The sequence below is a fragment of the Perca fluviatilis genome, chromosome 14, assembly GCF_010015445.1.
Source record: "Perca fluviatilis chromosome 14, GENO_Pfluv_1.0, whole genome shotgun sequence".
Classification (NCBI taxonomy): Eukaryota; Metazoa; Chordata; class Actinopteri; order Perciformes; family Percidae; genus Perca; species Perca fluviatilis.
The window spans coordinates 38,017,496-38,042,495 of NC_053125.1; the positions used below are offsets into that span (position 1 = coordinate 38,017,496).

General features: G+C 40.9%; 2 protein-coding genes across 2 annotated transcripts in view; one reads left to right on the top strand and one right to left on the bottom strand.

Annotated features, from left to right (window-relative positions):
* Window positions 1–10,439: 10,439 nt before the first annotated feature.
* LOC120573396 (H-2 class II histocompatibility antigen, E-S beta chain-like) lies at window positions 10,440–14,607 on the bottom strand. Its single transcript, XM_039823112.1, has 7 exons — window positions 14,504–14,607; window positions 13,394–13,666; window positions 12,762–12,975; window positions 12,070–12,137; window positions 11,858–11,971; window positions 11,649–11,756; window positions 10,440–11,071 (listed from the first exon to the last, which is right to left on the bottom strand). Exons 1-7 carry the CDS (start codon window positions 14,556–14,558, stop codon window positions 10,887–10,889), a joined length of 1,017 nt encoding a protein of 338 aa, XP_039679046.1. The 5' UTR covers window positions 14,559–14,607; the 3' UTR covers window positions 10,440–10,886.
* Window positions 14,608–18,319: 3,712 nt separating this feature from the next.
* eif4e2rs1 (eukaryotic translation initiation factor 4E family member 2 related sequence 1) overlaps window positions 18,320–25,000 on the top strand; it is a 27,648-nt gene continuing 20,967 nt past the window's right edge. The window contains exon 1 of the mRNA XM_039823124.1: window positions 18,320–18,509. Coding sequence (XP_039679058.1) covers window positions 18,493–18,509 — 17 coding nt within the window. The 5' untranslated portion in view covers window positions 18,320–18,492. The remainder of the gene's footprint in view (window positions 18,510–25,000) is intronic.

The window sequence follows — 25,000 nt, forward strand, 5'->3', positions numbered from 1 at the left end:
AGTTTCCTCCACAGATTTATATTTTGGTTTTAAAGTCCCTCACATCTGGAGACAGATGCAAGACATTAATTAATTTTAAAGTGTTTAAATTAATCTGAACTTAAATCAGGGATCAAAGTCTTTTCGAGACAATCTGAACCAATCAGCTGCCTGCGTTGTCCAATCAGCCGGCTAGTGCTTGCTAGTGTGTTAGCTTAGCTTAGCTGGAGCAATGAATGGTGGATAGTTTAGTTAGTGTAGCATAGCAACAGTGGGCTAAAGGTCAGTTGAAGCCCCGCCCCCTGCTGCATGATTAACAACAGAAACATCAAAAATACTGAAAACATGTAAGAATAGTGAATAAAAAAACATTGGAAAGAGCAACTAAAATGTCCACCCTGGTCTCACAGAATCCCGTAAAATGATCACGAACTGTTAACAGGTCGTTAGGTGGTGGAACAAATGTGTGAACATTCTGTGTGGGAGAAGATGACATAGCATTAGGAGCGACTACGGTAGCAAGTAGTATGAAAGGCTGAAAATCCGCAGAGGGAGGATGGCTGGGGGGGAGGATGGGTCAAACCACACAGGACTTTCACCCTGGAGACCGGGGGTCATGTCCCGTTCTTCTTTTCCTAAACCCAACCGTCCCATTGTTGTCCTGCGTGTCATGGAAACTTAAGCCCACCCACGACCTTTTCCTTAACTTAAGGGGCTCATTTCACGGAATTCTGTTAGATCAGATTGAAAACATCACAAAAAGAAGTTCATTATAACAGCCCTAATTTAAACTGATTTATTGACTGATGATATGTTGATGTATTTAACAGTAGCTGCTATTTAAACTGATGTATTAATTGATGATTGGTTGATGTTTTTAACAGTAACTACAGCTGATTTTTTTTTGTGATTTGTGACTGTTGATACTGTATTGAACAGGCTTGGCCAATCACAGGGCCTGTAGCCTCTCTGGGGGCGGAGCCTGTGGTGTGACATCACACCACATTATGAAGAAGCACTTATTGATCTCTGACTGTCGGTGTTTTATCATGATGATCGTTTTATTTCAAAATAAATGCTGGAGTTGTGCAGCGGATGCTTCTGTGACAAAACTTTCAATTACAAGTGAGTTCTTGAAATATCACATTTGTTTTAATAAAATCTGAAATATTAAAACCTATTGCTCCTTCTCAACATTTCTACCACGCTGGTCTCAAAACATTTTGGTGTTACTCTCGTAGTATACCTTCAAGATATTGCAATGTAATATTATAACATGTATGTAATTTACTGCAACATGTGTTAGAAAGTCTGCAGGAGTGTCTGAGTCACTGAAGATGATCCACTGCCAGACACTTTGGTTTGTTAAATACAATACAATCATTTCTTCAGTTAAAATGCTGTCCAACAGAGTCAATGTGTGAAAAACTCAAATATTATTGTCAAGGCCTGGAGAGGAAAAACATGCTGACTGAAGTTTCAGAAATCATACATGAAAGGGTAAAAAACATCTCCAAAAACAAACAGTTTGTCAGAGAGTTTTCTGGTTTATTGTAGTTAAAATATTTCACTCCATCAGAAATATACTAATCAAACTGATATCAAAGTTATTGTCAAAATAAATGATCTTAAAGCTGAGATATAAGTGTCTGTAACATATTGATTTAACACAGTAAAGAATCACATCACTGTAGATGAAGCAGAATCCAGACTAGACCTGTTACCGAGGACAGGTACAACATTTAAATGCAGATACCAAGTTATTAATCCTTGTTTTGTCCTCGGATCAAATTTGACCCTGTAATGGGAAAATTACATTTAAGCATAATTCCTTATATTTGTATGCTTTATTTCTACTTTAATTCTCTCACAAATGCTGAAAGAGTTTATCTCATTCCCACATGTAGATTTTGATTCTAACTTTGTGAGACATCCAGTCTGGAACATGATGTAAGCACTGTTAGCCTGAACCAATAAAGGTACAAGGTCACCCTAAAACTCTCTAGTTTTCCCATGCCAGTTAAGATGTAACTGGGGGGTGAAAGTCGTACAGGGAGGAGGAGGTGAGATGACTCCAAGATGTCTCTTGTATTTCTCTGATTGTCTTCATGTGTATCAGATTGCCTGTAAGAACTGTAGCGTCATAATAATCCAAGTGTGTGTGTCCTGTCACTCTGAAGATGCATATAAGCCTGGTGTTCTGTTCACTCATTTGAGAAACTGACTCCACACTGGGCTGCGGCCTTTTGTGAAATCATGTTGCTCCTATATTTGCAAATATATCTTTTTTAATAAAATACAAAAACCCAACTTGGTTTTAGTCTCAGTCTGTCTTATTTGATTCAATTTACTAAACTCTGAAAACTCTTCCCCCTGCTGCAAAGGAAACTTCCACGACAAACATGGCGACGAGATGGGAGATCATGTGCAGGGCTCAGATAAGAGAGACTCCGTGGTTGACTGAGGACTCGCGATCCGAGATCAAATGATCTTCGCCTCTACCTCGCCCAAAAAGCATTCAGAGAGAGAGGATCAGAAACCACGGAGGGCTCTACTGACCAAACACTGATCTATTAAGGTGGAAGCAATTCCACGCAGCAGGGTAAGATCAAACTCTAATTTAAATTAAATTCAGAGTAATTTGAATTGGCTGTAGTAAACTTCCAGAAACAAATACTGACACTAAAATAGAATAACCACTTTGGGGTTGTTTGTATTAATTTTGGGTAGGCCTAGTCTTTTATGTTTGTGTAAATACATAATTGTGATCACTCCAGCAGTGTTTTTGCACCATAAAACTGATCCACGCACGGGTGTGACTTTGCTTTATAGAATCTAATTAGGTTTTGAAGTAAATCTAATAAACAGTTTTTCAGAAACTGTTAGGTTTTTTTGTGCTTGGGTTTTTCCGAAATAAGATAGAAACCTGGCCTTACAGTGACGATTGTAAGTAGGATAGAAGTACTTCTTCCCAGTAAAATGGGTAACGGATCGGGCAGATCCGGGTCATCCATCCCTAGGGGAACCGTGGTGGATGACATGGTGCGAAAATACGGCTCAAAAGTTTGGAGTGTCTGCCGTATTGGTCGAAAGGTTTTGGGTTTTCCTTTAAATTCGGGCAAATTGAAAATATTCAAACAGGAATTAGAGGAACAAAATAAAAAACTAATGAAAAAGATAAAATTAAGAGGATTTAAAGCTACTGAGTACAGGAAAAACAAAGAATGTTTTCAGGGAAAGAATGCAAAAACACACATACACCAATAACCTCCTCATCAGTTCTAACCAAAGCCCATGTTCTGAGCTTTCTCTAAAAACCAGAAAGACGAGCTGGAAAAATGGAGGGACGAAGAGGACTCAACTCTCTGCATCGGGTGGAAAAACCAACGAGTAAATGAGAAAATCATGTTTGAAGCGTTTTTCTGCATTTTACAACAGGCTGGTGGGCAACAACCGAAGAAAAAGCAAAAAAACACCTCAGACAGAGAACAACACTTGTCCCTCTGTTTGACTGAGTCCAACAGCTGATGAGGAAGGTAGTGCTACCACACACACACTCGCTTCATGCAATGAAGAAATGCTTTGCACTGGTTTTTGTTTTGGCTATTAGGGACAACTGATAGGTTAGAAAGTTCTGAAAAAGAATCTAATCAGTTAAACCATTATAATATGTTATCTTCTGAAACCTAGAAGAAAATGTCTACTACTGAGTGTAAAGTTAAAGGGGTTCCACTCACATAACTTGATTATTAGAGCTAAAGATTGAAGCGCAGTGGTCATTCTATTTGGTCAATTGGGAATACAGGTTAAAGAGAACAATTCTCTGTTCCTTTTGGGGTCTGATTTATGTCCACTTATTTGGTTTAGGTAGTGATTTAATGTGCACTTTAACATTGGCTTAACCTCAACACCTGATGGATTGAGAATTTATCGTAATGATGCATCTAACAAAACCACATTTGTTAATCACAGTGTGGCTAAAATGACCTCACTGAGGCGGCGTCTGTAATCAGCCCTGCCTCTGACTGCATGAAACCTGACAACTTGCATTACACAGCTTGTGTTACTACAGGGCCTGATGAAGAATGCTCACAACGGTTCTTTAGAGACTGTAGTGGAAGTTTTCTTTGCAGCAGGGGGGGAAATTTTCAGAGTTTAGTAAAATGAAACAAATAAGACAGACTGAGACTAAAACCAAGTTGGGTTTTTGTATTTTATTAAAAAAGATATATTTGCAAATATAGGAGCAACATGATTTCAAAAAAGGCCGCAGCCCAGTGTGGAGTCAGTCCCTCAAATGAGTGAACAGAACACCAGGCTTATATGCATCTTCAGAGTGACAGCACACACACACTTGGATTATTATGACGCTACAGTTCTTACAGGCAATCTGATACACATGAAGAATCAGAAAAATACAAGAAGTCATGTATCTTATTCCTCCTCACGCATAGTATTACTAGTTTTAGGGGGTGACTCTTGTAGCCCCTATCTGTTCAGACAAACAGTGCTCACATCATGTTCCAGACTGGACGTCTCAGCAGCTGGAATCAAAATCTGCATGTGGGAATAAGATAGACTCTTTCAGCATTTGTGAGAGAAGTAAAGTACGAATTAAACATAAAAATATAAGGAATTAGGTTTAATGTAATTTTCCCATTACATTCCACCCTTTTGATTACAACCTAATCACAATACACAAATTACATTAATGATTATATCTATTTTTACCAATAGCGTCTTCCATGTTTTTTCCATTGTCAGAGGTGTTTGTGTGTGTGTGTGTCACTACCTTCCTCATCAGTTTTTTGGACTCAGTCAAACAGAGGGACAGTTTTGTTTTTTTTTGTGTTTTTTTTTTTTTGGGGTCGAGTGTTGTTCTTTTGGGGGGGGTTTTTTTTTTTTGGGGGGGGGGGAAAAAAAAAAAAAAAAAAACCGGGGGGGGAAAAAAAAAGGGGGGGGGGTGTTGGGCTCACCATTTTGCCCACGGTACCCGCCTCGGCCTGTCTGGCTCGACCACGTCCTTTGTGGGAGCGAACTTTTTTGGGTCCGCGCTCCATATGTTGCCCACCAGCCTGTTGTAACATGCAGACAAACGCTTCAAACATGGTTTTCTCACGTACTCGTTGGTCTTTCCACCCGATGCAGGTGTGACTGATCTTGTCGGTCCTGTCCGAGAGTTGAGTCTGTGTCCTCTTCGTCCCTCCGTTTCTCCAGCTCGTCTTCCTGGTTTTTAGAGAAAGCTCAGAACATGGGCTTTGGTTAGAACTGATGAGGAGGCCATTGGTGTATGTGTGTTTTTGCATTCTTTGCCTGCCTCTGTCTTAATTTTGTCTTTTGTCATTAGTTTTACCATTTTCAATTTGCCCGAATTTAAAGGAAACCAATAAAACATATTTTGACCAATACGGCAGACACTCTAGATATTCTGAATCACCATTTACCATCTCATCCACCACGGGTCCCATAGGAGTGTGTGACCCAGATCCGCTCGATCCATTACCCATCCTACTTACAATCGTCACTGTAAGGCCAGGTTTCTATCTTATTTCGGAAAAACCCACGCACGAAAAAACCTAACAGTTTCTGAACTATGAGCAGCGGCTCTTGGATACTTATAAATCACTGGACTATACATTTTTTGTAGACATAGTAGGCTATTGTCATATTTGAACATTTTTCTGCGTGAGCGTGGCCTACCAATAGCTCAAGCCTGTCCTAAAGTGACTGTAGCTAAAGCTAATTAGCAGCAAGATGCCACCCTTCTCCATAGAGGACTACTACAAACTCCTTCAGAAGATTGCAGTTCTGGAAACCAAAATTTACCGGTTAGAAGTAAACGTGGAAGTGAACAGATCATGTGTAAATGACACCACTTTACCAGTGACCCAAAACAATGGACAAAAGCATGCTAACACACGGCTAACTAGCACCAGCAAGACCACAAAGAAACAAGAGGGCTGTGGAACGGATAATAAATCAACAAGTGGCAGTCCTCCCTGGAACTCTTTTGGTGCAAAGCCTAAGAGTAAATCATTTTCCTGGGAAATGGGAGGACGACTAACGGGCAGAGCACAGCGCCCTGAGATTTGTGATACGACCGGCTGGCCTGCATTATCACCCAGGCAACCCCTGTACTTAGCAGGACACAGCCGTGGACAGCTGCAAAAGGGAAAACCATCAACAAAATGCCTCCCCAACAACTGAGTGTGCAGGTGAAGAACAGATTTGCTCCTCTGCTGCAGGACACTGGACATAACCTGGATTACGTCTCATCGTCACACAGCAGGGTAAGGACTGAGAGCAATTCTAAAAGTAAAAAGCTACAGGGAAAGCTAACGACTGGGCCCCAAACTCTGATTGTGGGTGACTCTGCTGTGAAAGATATAAAAAGCAGTAAAAACACCAAAATACTCTGTTTTCCCAAAGACATGGTGTCTGACTTGGCCCAAAGAATCCAGGATATCATAGCAGCACACCCAACTGTGAAGAACATTATACTGCATATAGGGTCAAATGATGTTGTAAAGCAAGAGTCTGAAGTGCTGAATCGTGACTTTATGAATCTGCTGAACACAGTCAGCTCCCTAAACGCAAAGGTGCTTATCAGTGGCCCTATACCGCCAGTCAGAGGAGGAGCTGAGAGATTCGGCAGACTGCTGGCACTGAACAAATGGCTTTCAACTGCAGGTACCAACAACCATTCTCTGCAGTTCATTGACAATTTTAACATTTTCTGCAGACATCTTTTTAAAGCAGATGGACTATTCCTTAACAAGCCAGGAGTAAAGCTGTTCACCTCTAGCCTACTTTACTTTCTGCGCCACACATCTGCTCCCTTGGCCAAGGACACGAGACAAGATGAACCAAAACAAGAGGAAGACACAACAAAGTGCGGCAGTGAGCCACCACAGCCCCCACCTGAGCAAAGATTTGACCATGGGAGACCAAAGAGCGGAGATGAGAAATCTCAACCCCCCATCTCACCCGTCCAACACTCCTCAAACCCCTTGGACAACCACAACAGCTTTGAGGACCTCTTTAAGAATAAGTCGCTCTCCCCTCTTTCCCCCATCCCCATGTTGGAGTTCACTGACCAGATGAAGCAGCTGGTAAATGCTGGAACCAAGTATGCCCCCCTTCCTTCTCCCATCGTAAAACGCCAGGCACCTCTGCCCCCTCAAGGACGGCAGTTAACTCCTTCTCCCCAAACTGATAAGGATACTAGTGTGTAAAATGCAGCAAGCATTAACTGATATGGGCCGGGTCCAGGCTGCATGCCTAGTAGCACTCATGACTCTTTCCAAGACAAGCCTGGGCCCTGCGTATTAGATTCTTCCACAATTTCTGTTGTGATAGGTAATAGAAAAAGAATGGCGAATAAGCACGTCACTGCAAACTTTGCAAATTTAGCATCCATTCCTCGTCAGCCACAGTCTGTCCCAAAAAATGAAAACGCACTAAAACTAGCCCTACTAAACGTTAGGTCTTTGGCGGGAAAATCATTTTTAATCAATGATTTTATTATCAAGCACAATCTTGATTTTATGTTTTTAACTGAAACCTGGTTGGACCATAATAACAGTGCTGCTGTTCTCATTGAGTAAGCCCCCTAACTTTAGTTTTATCAGTGAGAATAGAGTGAATAAGAAAGGAGGTGGAGTCGCCATTTTGTTTAATGACTCATTCCAATGTATGCAATTATCTTACGGAAATTTTGCTTCTTTTGAATATGTGGCTCTTCAGCTAAGATCCTCCCCTCAAGCTCTACTTCTAAATATCTACAGGCCACCTAAATACTGTGCAAACTTCTTTGACGATTTTACTGAAATGCTGTCTATAATCTGTATTAACTTTGACTGTGTAATTATTGCTGGTGATTTTAACATTCATGTTGACAACCCCCAGGACAGAGGGACCAAAGAACTGTGTTGTGTTTTTGAGAGCTATGGACTGACTCAGCATGTGACACAGCCCACGCACAATAAGGGGCACACTCTGGACTTGATTGTCTCCAAGGGTCTGAACATTTCCAAGGTTGTGGTGACTGATGCTGCTCTCTCTGATCATTCCTGTGTTTTCTTTAACGGCACTATCTCTGTGCCCAAAAGTGTTCAAACAAAGTTAATCAGAAAACGGTATATCACTGAAAACACCAGTGAATCATTCATTCAGCTTTTCTCCTCTACACCCGCCCTCACTGGGGCTTCAGTGACTGAGCTTGTAGATAATTTCAACTGTAAAATTACAAACGTTATTGATGCTATTGCTCCCACTAAGATCAAAGCTGTCTCTGGTAAGAAAAGATCTCCATGGAGAAATTTTATAGTTGTGAGAACAGAAAATAGAGAGTGTCGAAAAGCTGAACGCATGTGGCGAAAATCTAATCTCCAGGTCCACTATAACACTTATAAAGAGAGACTTTTAAAAGCCACATTAACATAATAAAAAAATCAGCCTATTATCACCTTAAAAATATATCAAGGGTTAAAGGACTTATGTCTCAGCAGGATCTGGAAAAACTTGTCCATGCTTTTATCTTCAGTAGACTTGACTACTGTAACGGTGTCTTTACAGGTCTCCCTAAAAAAATCAATCAGACAGCTGCAGCTGATTCAGAAGGCTGCTGCTCGAGTCCTCACTAAAACCAAGAAAGTGGATCACATCACTACAGTACTGAAGTCTTTACACTGGCTTCCAGTACCTCAAAGAATTGATTTCAAAATACTTTTACTGGTTTATAAATCACTAAACGGTTTAGGGCCAAAATACATTTCTGATCTGCTACTACACTATGACCCACCCAGACCTCTCAGGTCGTCTGGGACAGGTCTACTTGTTGTTCCCAGCGTCAGAACTAAACAGGGGAAGCAGCGTTCAGTTTTTATGCTCCACATATTTAGAACAAACTCCCAGAAACCTGCAGGTCCGCTCCAACTCTGTTCTTTTAAATCTAAGCTAAAGACCTATCTTTTTGATGTTGCTTTTCTTTAAATAATCTATTTTATTAACTTAAATTTCTTATAATGCACTGTAACTTTTATTCTTATACTGCACTATCAATTTTATTATTGTCTTTTAATGTTTTTAATTTGTTTTTTCATGTTTTTAAATTGTTTTTAATTGTTTTCTTACTGCTCTTTAATGTTTTATGTTAAGCACTTTGAATTGCCCTGTTGCTGAAATGTGCTATACAAATAAAGCTGCCTTGCCTTGCCTGCCTTGCCTGAAAAACCGTTTATTAGATTTACTTCAAAATCTAATTAGATTTGTCCCCCGAAAATCTATAAAGCAAAGTCCCACCCGTGTGGATAGAGATCTGTGGCTTAGAATTACTGCTAGAATGATCACAAATGTAATTACCCAAATTTAAAGGACCATCCAAAATGTATACAAACAACCCCAAAATGGTTGTCCTATTTCAGTTTCCAACGTCAGTATTTGTTTCTGGAAGTTTACTACAGCCAATTCAAATTACTCTTAATTTAATTTAAATTAGAGTTTGATTTTACCCTGCTGCTTGAAATTGCTTCCACCTTAATAGATCAGTGTTGGGTCAGTAGAGCCCTCCGTGGTTTATGATCCTCTCTCTCTGAATGCTTTTTGGGCGAGGTAGAGGCGAAGATCGTTTGATCTCGGATCGCGAGTCCTCAGTCAACCACGGAGTCTCTCTTATCTGAGCCCTGCACATGATCTCCATTCTCGTCGCCATTCTGTAGTGGAAGTTTCCTTTGCAGCAGGGGGGGAAATTTTCACAGTTTAGTAAAATGAATCAAATAAGACAGACTGAGACTAAAACCCAAGTTGGGTTTTTGTATTTTATTAAAAAAGATATATTTGCAAATATACAGTAGGAGCAACATGATTTCACAAAAGGCCGCAGCCCAGTGTGGAGTCAGTCCCTCAAATGAGTGAACAGAACACCAGGCTTATATGCATCTTCAGAGTGACAGGACACACACACTTGGATTGGTATGACGCTACAGTTCTTACAGGCAATCTGATACACATGAAGACAATCAGAAAAATACAAGAGACATCTTGGAGCCATTTCGCCTCCTCCTCCCGGTACGATAGTTTTAGGGTGACCTTGTAGCCCCTATCTGTTCAGACAAACAGTGCTCACATCATGTTCCAGACTGGACATCTCAGCAGTTAGAATCAAAATCTGCATGCGGGAAATGAGATCAACTCTTTCAGCATTTGTGAGAGAAGTAAAGTACGAATTATACATAAAAATATAAGGAATTAGGTTTAATGTAATTTTCCCATTACAAGACATAATGACAGTTTGACAACCTAACATCTGATTTGGACTGATATGGACTGTGTTGTAGCTTTTGCTAAAATGTCATATAAATTAGGTTTATTGACCATGAATTTAAAGAAGCGCTGAGAAAAACATTTCAAAAAATGTTAAAAGCATAAAAAAGGACAAAAACATTGGATAAAGCGCCAAAAAAAGTTTAATTTAATTTTCTATTTTGACTTGGAAAGACAACTTCATGGTCGACGGGAAGACAACACAAGGGTTAAAACTGAACTGGTCTGACTGTTGGGAGTCTGGATCAACAAAGTTAATTTTCAGGATAAAGTCTTTCTTTCTCTCTGTGTTGCTGTTCTCACACAAGAGCCAATGAGGTTTAACCTTATATCAGCTAATATAAATAGCTCACATTACTGTGTTGTGTCAACAGTAAACTTCATGTAATACTGTATGTGGTGTTCTCTTTTGAACCAGTCCCTTCCTGAGACTGTTCAGCAGAGCCAGCGGTGCTGCATCCAGAGCTCAGTGCTGCCCAAGATCATTGTGATTGGTTTAAAGAAATGCAAACAACCCAGAGCTATCTCTTATCCCAAAATGCATCTGTGGTGTAGCCAGACCTTCCTCCACAGTGCTGTGGAGACTAGAAGGTAGGATAAGCCTTTTTAAACTGGTCTGAACTGGTCTGAACTGGTTTTGAACCAGGAATCTGACCGCAGGTCTTCCTCCTGTAGAAGATTAAGGCAGCCAGAGATAAGACCAGACCCAGGATCAGTCCTGATGCCACGATGATGAGCTTGTTCCTCTGAAACTCCAGCATGGACAGGTCTGAGGACAGACAGAGAGAGAGACAGACAGGTGAGCAGACAGACAGGTAGAGATGTTTGTTCTCTCTTGATGCTTTAAAAAAATCTGTCTGTTCTCACAAAGCATTTGTAAATATATCTCTGAGTGTGAAGATCCTCATAGGGAGGAGGTCGGGGGGGATATTTGGCTCCTAAAAAAACTTTCACCCAGGAAACAGGTGTTCATGTCCTGAAGAAGTTAAGGAGAAAACACAAGACTTTCACCCAGGAAACATTTTGTCACCTAAGCTCATCTGTTACGGCCTCTGAAAGGACTGTCACCTCATGTAACTGTAAAGCTAAACTTAACATCATGTGACCGGGCGGCGGTCACGTCATTTCTTAGGACATCATACGAATTGTTGTGCATACGTTTATCATACGAACTCGTTCAGGATGTGTTGAAAAAGCAGCTGAAGACTAACATGTTTTTTTTTTTTTTTTGCTTGTTCCTTTGTCTGTTATTGGCTCTCATTTTTAACATTTCTCGTGTGAAGCACTTTGTTTTCATAAGATGCTACATTAAATAAACCTTATCATCATTATTATTCTATTCTGACCTTCGACCTTCCTCTTGTAGAAGAAGAATGCAGTTAGCGCCAGACCCAGGATCAATCCTAAGGCTCCAAAGGCCATCTTGTTCCTCTCAGAATCAGACTTGGATAGGTCTGAGGTAGACAGAAAGAGAGACAGACAGGTGAGCAGACAGACAGGTACAGACACAGAAAACTGTTCTGAACAGGTTTTAAATCAGGAGCCCTGTTCTGACCTCGGGCCTTCCTCTTGTAGTAGAGGAATCCAGCCAGAAAGACCACCAGACCCAGGATCAGTCCTGAGGCTCCGATGAGGATTTTGTTTCTGTCAGTCTTAGACATGGACTGGTCTGAGGACAGATAGACAGATAGGTGAGTAGAGAGACAGGTAGACATACAGACAGGTGAGCAGAGGGACACACAGGAAGAGAGACAGACAGGTATTTACCCCAGTGAGTAATCAGAGGAGCTTTCAGGCTGGCATGTTCCACCATACAGGAGATCTTCTCTCCAGACCTGCTGACACAAACCAGACATCAGAGATTCTGGATCTTACTGACAATACTGGACCAGAACCTGGACCTGGACCAGAACCTGGACGAAACTAAGGTGTCAGAGAAGCGTTGAAAGCACTCAGATGCGTAACAAAAGTGGACCAAACAAGTGTACAATGCTACAAGGTGTTTTGAATCAACTCGTACAACATATTAGGTCCGAACTTTATAAAACACACAAGAACAGAGTCTGCGTTTTTTAACAAACAGCTCAGGGAAAAGGTTTCAGGAAACTATCTGTTTTTAGGAAACCTGTTTAAAGACATGTGAACAATAATGTGACTTGTGTTGCTGCATTTTGGTTTGTTTCACCAACTCATCAACTGATCAGGACCAGAGCAAACAGTGGGGTGTGAAATGGAAGTAAATGGCTGAAACATGCTGCGATGTAGAATGAATGCCCTTAGTCCGAACCAAATGAATTAAACTTCAGATGTAAAGGCACCCTGAGAAAAAAGGCTCAAGGACCAAAACTGGATCCTACTGGACCTGGGGCCTAATTTATAAAGTTATGTATCACCGTGTTTGAGATGAGGCTTCTAGAGATAGACTGAACTGGACCTGAAGTTACCTGGAGGTGACTCACCTGGGCGTGTACTCCAGGTGAGAGTGGATCTGGTAGTACCAATCACCGTCTGCCAGCTCATCAGTGTACGTGACATCAGAGGTGACTTCCTGTCCGTCTCTGATCCAGGTCACTCTGATCTGTTTGGGGTAGAAGTCATAGACGCTGCAGACCAACATGGCTGGATGTTTACCACCAGGGGGTGCCATAGAGTGGAGTCTGACATACGGCTCAGCTGAAACACATTGTTGGTGTTTGAATATTTACTATTGATATTTCTCTAATTTAAAGAAACCATGAGAGGAAAGAGAAGCAGAATCATCAGATGTAATGATAGAGTTTGTCCAGCAGGTGGTGACAGAGAGCTTTATAAAACAACCCCAGATGCTCTTGGGAGGATTGTTGGGTCTCTGTGAATTAAACATGGTCTAGATCTACGCTATTTGTAAATTGTCCTGCGATAACTGGTGTCTATTTCTGAATATTTGACTATATAAATACAATTGAATTATAATTGAATTGAACACTGAAGGTTTTTCCTCTTTGTCAGTTTCAAATGTGCAAATAAATAAATATGATACATTGTCATTGAGCTGATGTTGATTCACTGAATTAATAAATCAGATGATGGTGTTACAGAAACACTAACTCACCTGATTTAGTCAGAACATTCTGGTAGTCAACTTCAATGTTGTGTTTGCAGTACGTCTCCTTCTGAGCGTTCATCTGAGCCAGAACTGAAGGATCTTTGTTCCAGTTCTCAGCCTGTTTCACTCCAAACTCAGTGTATCCAACAAACTTCCCCAAACTGCTGCTGAACCTGGTGAGCTCCAACTTGTTGAAATATTCAGACCTGATGAACTCGATGTCCTTCAGATCAGACGAGTTAAAGTCACAACGGACTGTGTTGTAATACAGATATCCATCTGAAGAAGAAAACACAGACACAGTATGATCAGAGTATTGATCAGTGATCAGTGAGACTGTTCTCCCAAAACAAAATATCTACCTCCATCAGTGTTTGTTTAACTACAACCTATATTTACAGTATGTTTTTAGTGAGTACAAAGTGTGTATTGATCAGTGATCAGAGTATTGATCCTACCTGCTGTGTAGAGGCTGATGAAGTATAAACAGTTTGAAGTGTGTATTGATCAGTGATCAGAGTATTGATCCTACCTGCTGTGTAGAGGCTGATGAAGTATAAACAGTTTGAAGTGTGTATTGATCAGTGATCAGAGTATTGATCCTACCTGCTGTGTAGAGGCTGATGAAGTATAAACAGTTTGAAGTGTGTATTGATCAGTGATCAGAGTATTGATCAGTGATCAGTGAGACTGTTCTCCCAAAACAACTATCTTCCCCCATCAGTGTTTGTTTAACTACAACCTATATTTACAGTATGTTTTTAGTGAGTACAAAGTGTGTATTGATCAGTGATCAGAGTATTGATCCTACCTGCTGTGTAGAGGCTGATGAAGTATAAACAGTATAAAGTGTGTAGTATTGATCAGTGATCAGAGTATTGATCCTACCTGCTGTGTAGAGGCTGATGAAGTATTAACAGTATAAAGTGTGTAGTATTGATCAGTGATCAGAGTATTGATCCTACCTGCTGTGTAGAGGCTGATGAAGTATTAACAGTATAAAGTGTGTATTGATCAGTGATCAGAGTATTGATCCTACCTGCTGTGTAGAGGCTGATGAAGTATAAACAGTATAAAGTGTGTAGTATTGATCAGTGATCAGAGTATTGATCCTACCTGCTGTGTAGAGGCTGATGAAGAGCAGGGAGACCCTGAGAAAGGATGAAGCCATGTTCCTCTGTTCTCTTAACAAACACTGACTCAGTCTCACTGAGAGCTGCTCTAAAAACCAGAGGACATGATCACATGACCTGCAGCATCCAATCCTATCCAACCATCACCTGTTACCAGGCAGAAAACTAATGCCTACAGGCTGCTGATGGACCACAAACACACTGAACTCTGGCAGAATGGAAACTGTCTTCTAATTTAACATTATAGGTATTATCATGATGTATGATTATTACTGAGATGGTCATCAGGGCCAGCAAGGCCTTCTCTGCTTCAAAAGAGATTGTCAGAATTAGAAAATTATATTTTTATAATTATATATATATACATACATTTCTAAGCCATATATAAAAAGTCTATTAATTTGTCAATGTTATATTTATTTTAAAAATTCCCTCTGCTGTTCATGAATATAGGGATGATGTAGTCGATTGGCACATTCTTTAGCCAATCAAACGTTGAGTTAGCCTGTTGGGCGTATATTATATATATATATATATATATATATATATATATATATATATATATATATATATATATATATATATATATATATATATATATTATTTGAGAGGACAGAGTAAGAGTGTTGTTGATCTGGAGGTTTATTGCTCTGTAGTTTCAGGGTCAGACTTCATTTATTTAGGGAAGAAGATGAAACCATGAATCATAACTCTGGACAACATTAACAAACATTAACAAATAACATTTATAAACTAAAACTTCTGAAGTTAATGTTATCTGTACTCAGAGCTGGAAACCAACAGTTGGAACATTTACAGGAGTTGAAGTTTTGGTTGGAATACAAACACTGCAGTAACACTCACTGCATTTACTAAATGCAGTGAGTGTAGGAAGAGTTTGAGAATAATCAGTGAGTGAGTTACAGCGCTGTGTGTTGGTGTACAGTGAGAATCAGGTATTTACTGGCAGCCCTGAGGTTATTTCCTGTCTGTGCTGGTTATGTCTGTTGGAGGAGAGGTGTGTGGATGGTGATTATTTATTATTATTATGCATGTAGGAGGTGTGTGGATGTCTCCAGTAACAGATTGTAATCTTACTGCTGAGAACCAGTTCAACAGCTTGGTTCACCTAAAATATGTCTGTGCCTTAACTCTAATGAAAACACACTCATATAATCCTCTCTGATGTCACACAGACAGAAAGCAGAGTGACTCCTGTCTGTTAACATTAGTAACGTTTGAGCCAGACGTTGGTACAAAGTCTTCTACTGCTGAATCAGTTTTGGATGACAGGAAGAAATCTATGATTCAGCTCTTCAGCCTCAGCAACAACTCATTTATCCTCCCAAATTATGTTGGAGAAACATTTTCACATTCAGTGCAAGATGTGTTACATTTGTCTGAACTAAAACGGCAATTTCACTTTCACTTTAGACTGTCTCTGACTATCGTTAATTCCCTAAAATATTACAAAAACGCCATAAAGTAAAGTTAGTTTGTAATCCAGTTTATAGAATTGAATAGAATTGACTTTGATGAGAATCAAATTTATTTATAAAGCACTTTAAAAGCAGCCATACAGAAACATTTTAAATAATTTAAAACATTTACAACATCTACATTTAAAACATAAAACAGTATCACAGTCAAAATAATTACACAAAAATGTCAACCTCTGCTGGGAAAGGCCAAGGAAGAAAGGTGGGTTTTAAGAATAGATTTAAAAGTAGACAGTGAAGAAGCCTTTCTAAGAGGCAGAGGGAGCTCCTTCCATATTGTTGGAGCTGCCACAGCAAAAGCACGATCCCTTTAAGTTTCCGCTTTGTTTTAGGAACACTCAGGCGCAGTTGATCAGCTGACCTGAGTGAGTGGGTCGGAGTGTAGGGGTGAAGCAAGTCGGACAGATATGATGGGGCAAGTCCATTTACGGATTTAAATAGGTGAAGCTATGTCCAGCCAGGTGAAGAAGGTGAAGCTATGTCCAGCCAGGTGAAGAAGGTGAAGCTATGTCCAGCCAGGTGTAGAAGGTGAAGATATGTCCAGCCAGGTGAAGAAGGTGAAGCTATGTCCAGCCAGGTGAAGAAGGTGAAGATATGTCAGCCAGGTGAAGAAGGTGAAGCTATGTCCAGCCAGGTGAAGAAGGTGAAGATATGTCCAGCCAGGTGAAGAAGGTGAAGATATGTCCAGCCAGGTGAAGAAGGTGAAGCTATGTCCAGCCAGGTGTAGAAGGTGAAGCTATGTCCAGCCAGGTGTAGAAGGTGAAGATATGTCCAGCCAGGTGAAGAAGGTGAAGCTATGTCCAGCCAGGTGAAGAAGGTGAAGCTATGTCCAGCCAGGTGAAGAAGGTGAAGCTATGTCCAGCCAGGTGTAGAAGGTGAAGATATGTCCAGCCAGGTGAAGAAGGTGAAGCTATGTCCAGCCAGGTGAAGAAGGTGAAGATATGTCAGCCAGGTGAAGAAGGTGAAGCTATGTCCAGCCAGGTGAAGAAGGTGAAGCTATGTCCAGCCAGGTGAAGAAGGTGAAGCTATGTCCAGCCAGGTGTAGAAGGTGAAGATATGTCCAGCCAGGTGAAGAAGGTGAAGCTATGTCCAGCCAGGTGAAGAAGGTGAAGATATGTCCAGCCAGGTGAAGAAGGTGAAGATATGTCAGCCAGGTGAAGAAGGTGAAGCTATGTCCAGCCAGGTGAAGAAGGTGAAGATATGTCCAGCCAGGTGAAGAAGGTGAAGCTATGTCCAGCCAGGTGAAGAAGGTGAAGCTATGTCCAGCCAGGTGTAGATATTCAGGATAAGTGCACGTTCACGGCTTTCTTAATTTGACCACGGTACCCATCACACATTTACTGATCCTTCCCCGCTGAGCAGCAGCTTCTAATGGAAAGTTATATAATATATTATATATATAGTATATATAATATATTATATATGCTGTATAATATGCAAAAAGAAAAAATACGGCTGTTGTTATTCAACCGTTGTTATCCGCCGTTATTGGGTTTAATTCAACCTGCTTTTGGCTGAATTCATCCAGGATAATTTAACTATCCGGGTTAATCCCTTAGCCTGGTTTAGTGCAACAGCCTGCTGGTCTTACTGCTCTACTATAAACCTCATTCTGAGTTATATATAGTATAGTTATATATTATATTATATATTATATTATAAACACTGGTGTTACTGCTCTACTATAAACCTCATTCTGAGTTATATATAGTATAGTTATATATTATATTATAAACACTGGTGTTACTGCTCTACTATAATCCTCATTCTGAGTTATATATAGTATAGTTATATATAGTATAGTTATATATTATATTATAAACACTGGTCTTACTGCTCTACTATAAACCTCATTCTGAGTTATATATAGTATAGTTATATATTATATTATAAACACTGGTGTTACTGCTCTACTATAATCCTCATTCTGAGTTATATATAGTATAGTTATATATAGTATAGTTATATATTATATTATAAACACTGGTCTTACTGCTCTACTATAAACCTCATTCTGAGTTATATATAGTATAGTTATATATTATATTATAAACACTGGTCTTACTGCTCGTCATGGCAACACCAGTTTTAAATGTATTTAAATACATTTTAAGTCATATTGCTCCATTCATGAAGTGGGCGTTTCTATATTATGTTCATGCAGTTTTTACACTTTCTGAGTTTTTGGGTAAACTTTGGAACACTGAGCTGCTGTCACGTGTTCATGTATTTAGATCAATAAAGTTTATCTAAACTTCTCAGCGTTCAAAGCGCGAATCATCGCTCCGTCAAATGTCCCTTCTCCCCTCCCGTCCTCCGCTCCCGCACATGCGCACTGGCAGCAGCTGTTAGCAGAGAGCCGCGGCAGCACGAGGAGGCGAGCAGCGAGATAAAGTGGAATAACAACAGAATAAAGTGAAGAAAAGAGAGAATAAAGGAGAGGTTGGAGAGAGGAGAGCGAGCCGGAGGAGGGATGAACCAACTGGAGCGGTAAGACACACTTTGACCCGGCAAACAGCCGGCAACACTGCCGCATCAGGTAGCATCAGACACATCAGTTAATACAGCTAACAGCTAACCGTTAGCATCAGACCCATCAATAAACACAGCTAACAGCTAACCGTTAGCATCAGAGTCATCAGTAAACACCATAGATATATACACATCTATGAGTAAACACAGCTAGCATCTAACAGCTAACCGTTAGCATCAGAGTCCTCATGCTTTGTGTACTGTGCTTTGGGAAGGTGCTACCAAGGTAGTAGTAGTAGTAGTAGTAGTAGTAGTATACAAAGTAAGCGTGGTGAAGTTTGTTTGATGTTGGATATTCGACAGATATTCGGATATTCATTTCAGGTTCATCAGCAGTTCCTGCTGTGCTTTCACTCAGTCTCGAAAGAAAACAACAGGACACCCATTTGCTCGTAACTGCTTGGTTTTTACCGTCAATAACTTATGTTGTGAACTTCATTTATTTCTGATAGCTTGTATATCAGATGTTCTAAACACCCCGGACCAATGCAGACCTGTTCTGCTCATAGACAGTATATATTAATGGACCAACAGAACCCGAGTCTCTGGTCTGAGACCAGTGAAGGATATTAGAAGCACTTTCCCGGTGCTGGCTGAGCGTTACTGAGCAGCCTCCAACTGAGCTTGAAGACGTAGATGTGACGTGAGCAACCTGTCTGAAAGTGTGAAGTCTTCTGGTAGCTGTGCCGAGAGAAATCTCAATCATTCCCAATCTCACAGAGACGGAGAGCGTAGGTATATGTAAGGAGATAACATAGGCACAGGCTAATTACTGATCACTAACATGCTAGTTAACATTAGTCATTAAACCTAAACAGATAATGGAAGTCCAAACTGCCTGTGAGCTTCTCCTGTACTATACGGTAATTCCTCTACTGTGTGACAGTAAGTCTCGTGGTTATGACCCAATCGTTAGCCTATTGTTATAAAAGCGTCTGCTACGGAGCCATAACGTGAGCTACAAGGTAATGGAGCCTTTTATACATTGTCGTGTTTCTTTAGAAATAAACAACGGACAAATAGAGTCTTTAAACTCTTCAGATGTAAAGTTATTCTCTGTCAATGTGACGTAAAAAAAAAATGGTAGCAACAAAATGGTGCCATAGATGGCTCGAGTTCTGAAGCGAAGCTTACCCCGTTGGTTCTGCTATTGAGATTGTGGAGATGACGTCACTACACAGCGCCCTGCCCCCTTTCGCCATTTTGGGAGGCTACCCACCAGAACCGTTGATTGTTTGTGTTGGTAACAAAGGAGGTTGTTGCAATTCCTCACTATTTTTAAATGCCTGGAAAACACTGCTTTGTAAAAAAAAAAAATGCTCCAGTGTCTCACACGATTGTCGTGGAAACCATAGGAACCATGTGGTAAAGTTTTTTCGTTTCCCTGCATGGAAAAAGCATGAAGGAGATCATGTCTCCGATGTGACAAGAAGACGTCGGATTTCTTGGGTGGCTGCAATTAGAAGAAAGGACCTTTCTCTGGTCCAGCACAGAGACACCACACTGACTGGAAAGGATCCCTACAGAGATAGACCTTTTAGTTAAAGAGTAAGATCCTTTTTAGTTTAACATCAAACAGCCCCGAAATCACCATCACCAAACTCCACCAGACTCCATGTAAATAATCAGGACTTTTAGCGTGTATAGAGCCAGCATATCTCCACCAGACTCCATGTAAATAATCAGGACTTTTAGCGTGTATAGAGCCAGCATATCTCCACCAGACTCCATGTAAATAATCAGGACTTTTAGCGTGTATAGAGCCAGCATATTTCCACATGTAAATGGGTGAATTAAGGGTTTATTTGAACCAAACCAGAGTGGTGATTGTTGGAACAGTGGAAAGATGAACCAAGACGGCTTTTGGTAGTTTTACTTAGTTTCTGTCCACTTTGAATGAAGTGTGTTTTACGATGATAAAAGTCCTGATTATTTACATGGAGTCTGGTGGAGTTTGGTGATGGTGATTTCATGTTAATCTAAAAGGATCTTACTCTTTAACTAAACGGTCTATCTCTGTAGGGATCCTTTCCATAATGTATTCACACACTTAGAATAATAATCTGAGTCTGTCAGCGGCAAAAACTGAACTTTTAGTGGATGCTAACTGATTAATATACTGGACCAGTTTCAGAGATTGTTGTTCCTATCAGTTTGTCCCTGTAAGGGCCCTTTTCTTTCGCTGCCTTCTTAATTTTCTCATAATTTCTCTGTTTAAATCATGGATGTATTAAGAGAACAAAACGCCTTAATCATAATTCCTTGAGCCGTCTTTCCAGCTCTGTGTCTGTGTCGCTCTGACACTGTTGCCCCTGGCAACCGATAGTGTAGGATCCCAAAATGGTGGACGGGCTCTGCCTGTACAACCAGTAGGTGGGTATACTGATAAGTATTGACTAATTAGCTCATCATGGAGGGTTTATTGTAGCTACTTACTAGGGCTGTGATGATAACCGCATCACTGCAATACCGGCGGTGACGTGCCACTACCGTGGTGATGACATCACTACCGCCATCACCGCATTTTTTTTTTTTTACTTTTTGCTGCCGAAGGTTACAGGAGAACACATGTCGTGTGATATTAAATATTATGAAAGCAACAATCATTGTTTAGTTATCCTCATCGACAGTGTAGGAGCCACATAGTGTATGTTGTTTATGGTCTCGTTTATATTATTTATTGATTATTGTGTTGTGCACTTGTATTGTAGGTGCTGGGCGTTTTCATCGCGGTTTGAGCGGAAGTTATAACATATTTGTTTGCTTCACCTGATCACCTGCTGTGCCTGGGAGCCAACACTTTCTGCTGTCCAACATAGTGCTGCCGCGAGGGACTAAACCCTGAGAGATACATAAACACACTGTGGATTGTATTGCAAGGATTTATTCCGCCACACTAACACGCAAATTTCGACTCACAAAGTAACTTTACTTTTGGTAACTGCAGTGCTAGTTGTATTTTACGTGTGGAGGAATAAATCATTGCAATACAATCGTGAGCGCGTCACCGTGTGTTTATGTATCTCTCGGTGTACTTTGTTGTATTCTCTCCTATTTGAAGAGGTTATGGAGAGAAATAAAAACTTGTATTATTGATTTTTATTTTATTATTATTATTACTACTACTACTACTACTACTACTGGTAACGTTTAATATAATACACAGTTGGGAAGGCAAAGACGTTTCTCTGTTCCCAGCAGAGGTGGACATTACCGCTGCAGTGTTTACCATTGCTCTTTAGCCTAGCAGCTAGCGGAGTTTCCTTCTGTTCATAGATTAGTCCTGACTAAACCGCACGGTTAAATGTCAGCCTGCACGTTTTGTAGCCTGAACAGAGCAGCTCATGTTGGTAGTGAGAGCAACAAGTTAGCGGAGTGCCGAGTCGCCCTCTCTGCTCTCTGTCTGCTCAGCTGCTAGACCGCTGTGCAGCGAAGTGTCTGCACTCGCCATTGTCGGCTAACAATTACTTTATTTTTAACTTTATTGACAATAAAGCTTTCTGAACTGTCTGTGGAATAGATCAACGGAGAGGAGAAAAGGCAACGCGACCTTAAATGACAGCAAGACACAGTAAAGACTCTGACATTGAGCTGAAATGGAAACACTGCAATCTTTTGATACAGTCTATGACTGCAACATATGTTGTATGGTTTAAGCCGATTTCGGGGTAACGCTATTCCCTCTACTGGCAGTATTGACAACAGATAAAGCCACCGTGTCTTGAGAAGCTTGTCGTTTTATTGTTTACGTTTAACTCACTTTACATCATCTTTGTTATCTCACTTTTCCTCACAGCTGCACTCGTACACTACTCTCCGTTACCGCTCGCTCTCCTTGCGCGACCACACGAGCACTGACATCACTCCCTTAAGGCCCCCTGCTGTTCTTGCTGTAACTTACGCTACTCTCTTAAGGGGGTTGCGGTTAACCGCCATACCGCGGTGATACGTTGCTTCTTCACCGCGGTAAGAAAAAAACTATACCGTCACAGCCCTACTACTTACAGTAACCAGTGTAGCGTTAGTTTATCTGCGCCAGCTGAAGTAATCTGTAGCTATCATTTCAAATCAGTTGCATGTGCTGCGTGAAGTAACGTGCACACATCGGCGTGTGTGTGTGTTGTGTGTGTGTGTGTGTGTGTGTGTGTGTGTGTGTGTGTGTGTGTGTGTGTGTGTCACTGTTCAGAGTCCTGTCTATCTTCCATAATGTAACGGTTGTATCCAGATGAATATGCTGTGAAGCTGTGATTAGCTTCCCAGCTGTTAGCCTCCTCCACTGAGCCGCGGGGACTGGCTGTAACGTTAGAGCACTCTAAAGGCTGTCTACCTTTCATCTGATCGGGTTTCTTGCTACGTTGCCATCCTCTTGAACGACATTAAACACAACATATAGTTCCTGAGTGGTTTTAATCTGCCCTGTTTAACGTGTTGAAGCTCCCCGGCAGCGCTGTAGCTGCCGCCGTGGACGGTGAGGGCTGCTTGAAGGCGCCATCCTCGCTGCTGCTGCTGCCGTTAAACTGGACACGGCAACGTTAAAGGGGTGATAGAATGCAAAACCGATTTTACCCTGTCATAGTTGAATAACGACAGTTTGGTGGGTAAATAGGACATACATAGAAGCTCTAAATCCCACTGACACCCCTTTACTATGAAAATCTCATATTTTGAAACTGCCGCTGAAAACGGGCGAATCCCAACAAAGCTAGTTACTTACGTAAGCGTCTCAAAACCGGAACCTTTGTCACAGCCCAACATTTACATAGGCTACACAACTGACCTGAGATCAGGTAGTACATTTACATACTACACAACTGACCTGAGATCAGGTAGTACATTTACATAGGCTACACAACTGACCTGAGATCAGGTAGTACATTTACATAGGCTACACAACTGACCTGAGATCAGGTAGTACATTTACATAGGCTACACAACTGACCTGAGATCAGGTAGAACATTTACATACTACACAACTGACCTGAGATCAGGTAGAACATTTACATAGGCTACACAACAGACCTGAGATCAGGTAGTACATTTACATAGGCTACACAACTGACCTGAGATCAGGTAGAACATTTACATAGGCTACACAACTGACCTGAGATCAGGTAGAACATTTACATACTACACAACTGACCTGAGATCAGGTAGAACATTTACATACTACACAACTGACCTGAGATCAGGTAGTACATTTACACAGGCTACACAACTGACCCGAGATCAGGTAGAACATTTACATAGGCTACACAACTGACCCGAGATCAGGTAGTACATTTACACAGGCTACACAACTGACCTGAGATCAGGTAGAACATTTACATAGGCTATACAACTGACCTGAGATCAGGTAGAACATTTACATAGGCTATACAACTGACCTGAGATCAGGTAGAACATTTACATAGGCTACACAACTGACCTGAGATCAGGTAGAACATTTACATAGGCTACACAACAGACCTGAGATCAGGTAGTACATTTACATAGGCTACACAACAGACCTGAGATCAGGTAGTACATTTACATACTACACAACTGACCTGAGATCAGGTAGAACATTTACATAGGCTACCAACTGACCTGAGATCAGGTAGTACATTTACATACTACACAACTGACCTGAGATCAGGTAGAACATTTACATAGGCTACCAACTGACCTGAGATCAGGTAGAACATTTACATAGGCTACACAACTGACCTGAGATCAGGTAGTACATTTACATACTACACAACTGACCTGAGATCAGGTAGTACATTTACATAGGCTACACAACAGACCTGAGATCAGGTAGTACATTTACATACTACACAACTGACCTGAGATCAGGTAGAACATTTACATAGGCTACCAACTGACCTGAGATCAGGTAGTACATTTACATACTACACAACTGACCTGAGATCAGGTAGAACATTTACATAGGCTACCAACAGACCTGAGATCAGGTAGTACATTTACATACTACACAACAGACCTGAGATCAGGTAGAACATTTACATAGGCTACACAACTGACCTGAGATCAGGTAGAACATTTACATACTACACAACTGACCTGAGATCAGGTAGTACATTTACATACTACACAACTGACCTGAGATCAGGTAGAACATTTACATAGGCTACACAACTGAGCTGAGATCAGGTAGTCTTCTGAATCTAGCTAGGTCACGCAGATCTCTGCTATTCCATTACAACATTCACTTCTGAAACTTTTTTATGTGAGAAATCAACTATGTAAAGCTCAAATATGGGCTGTTTTACTAAAATGGATGGCTAATTGCAAATTTTGTCCGACTGTGTGTCGGAGTTCAGCGCCGGTGCTGCCTGGGTTGCTGCCTTGCCGCCCGGCCTGCCTTCCTTCACAGACCCCGGTCTGCTCTGAGGGTACTTGGAGCTCCGTCACGACTGGCAGCCCACAGCACTCCATACCCGCGCAAA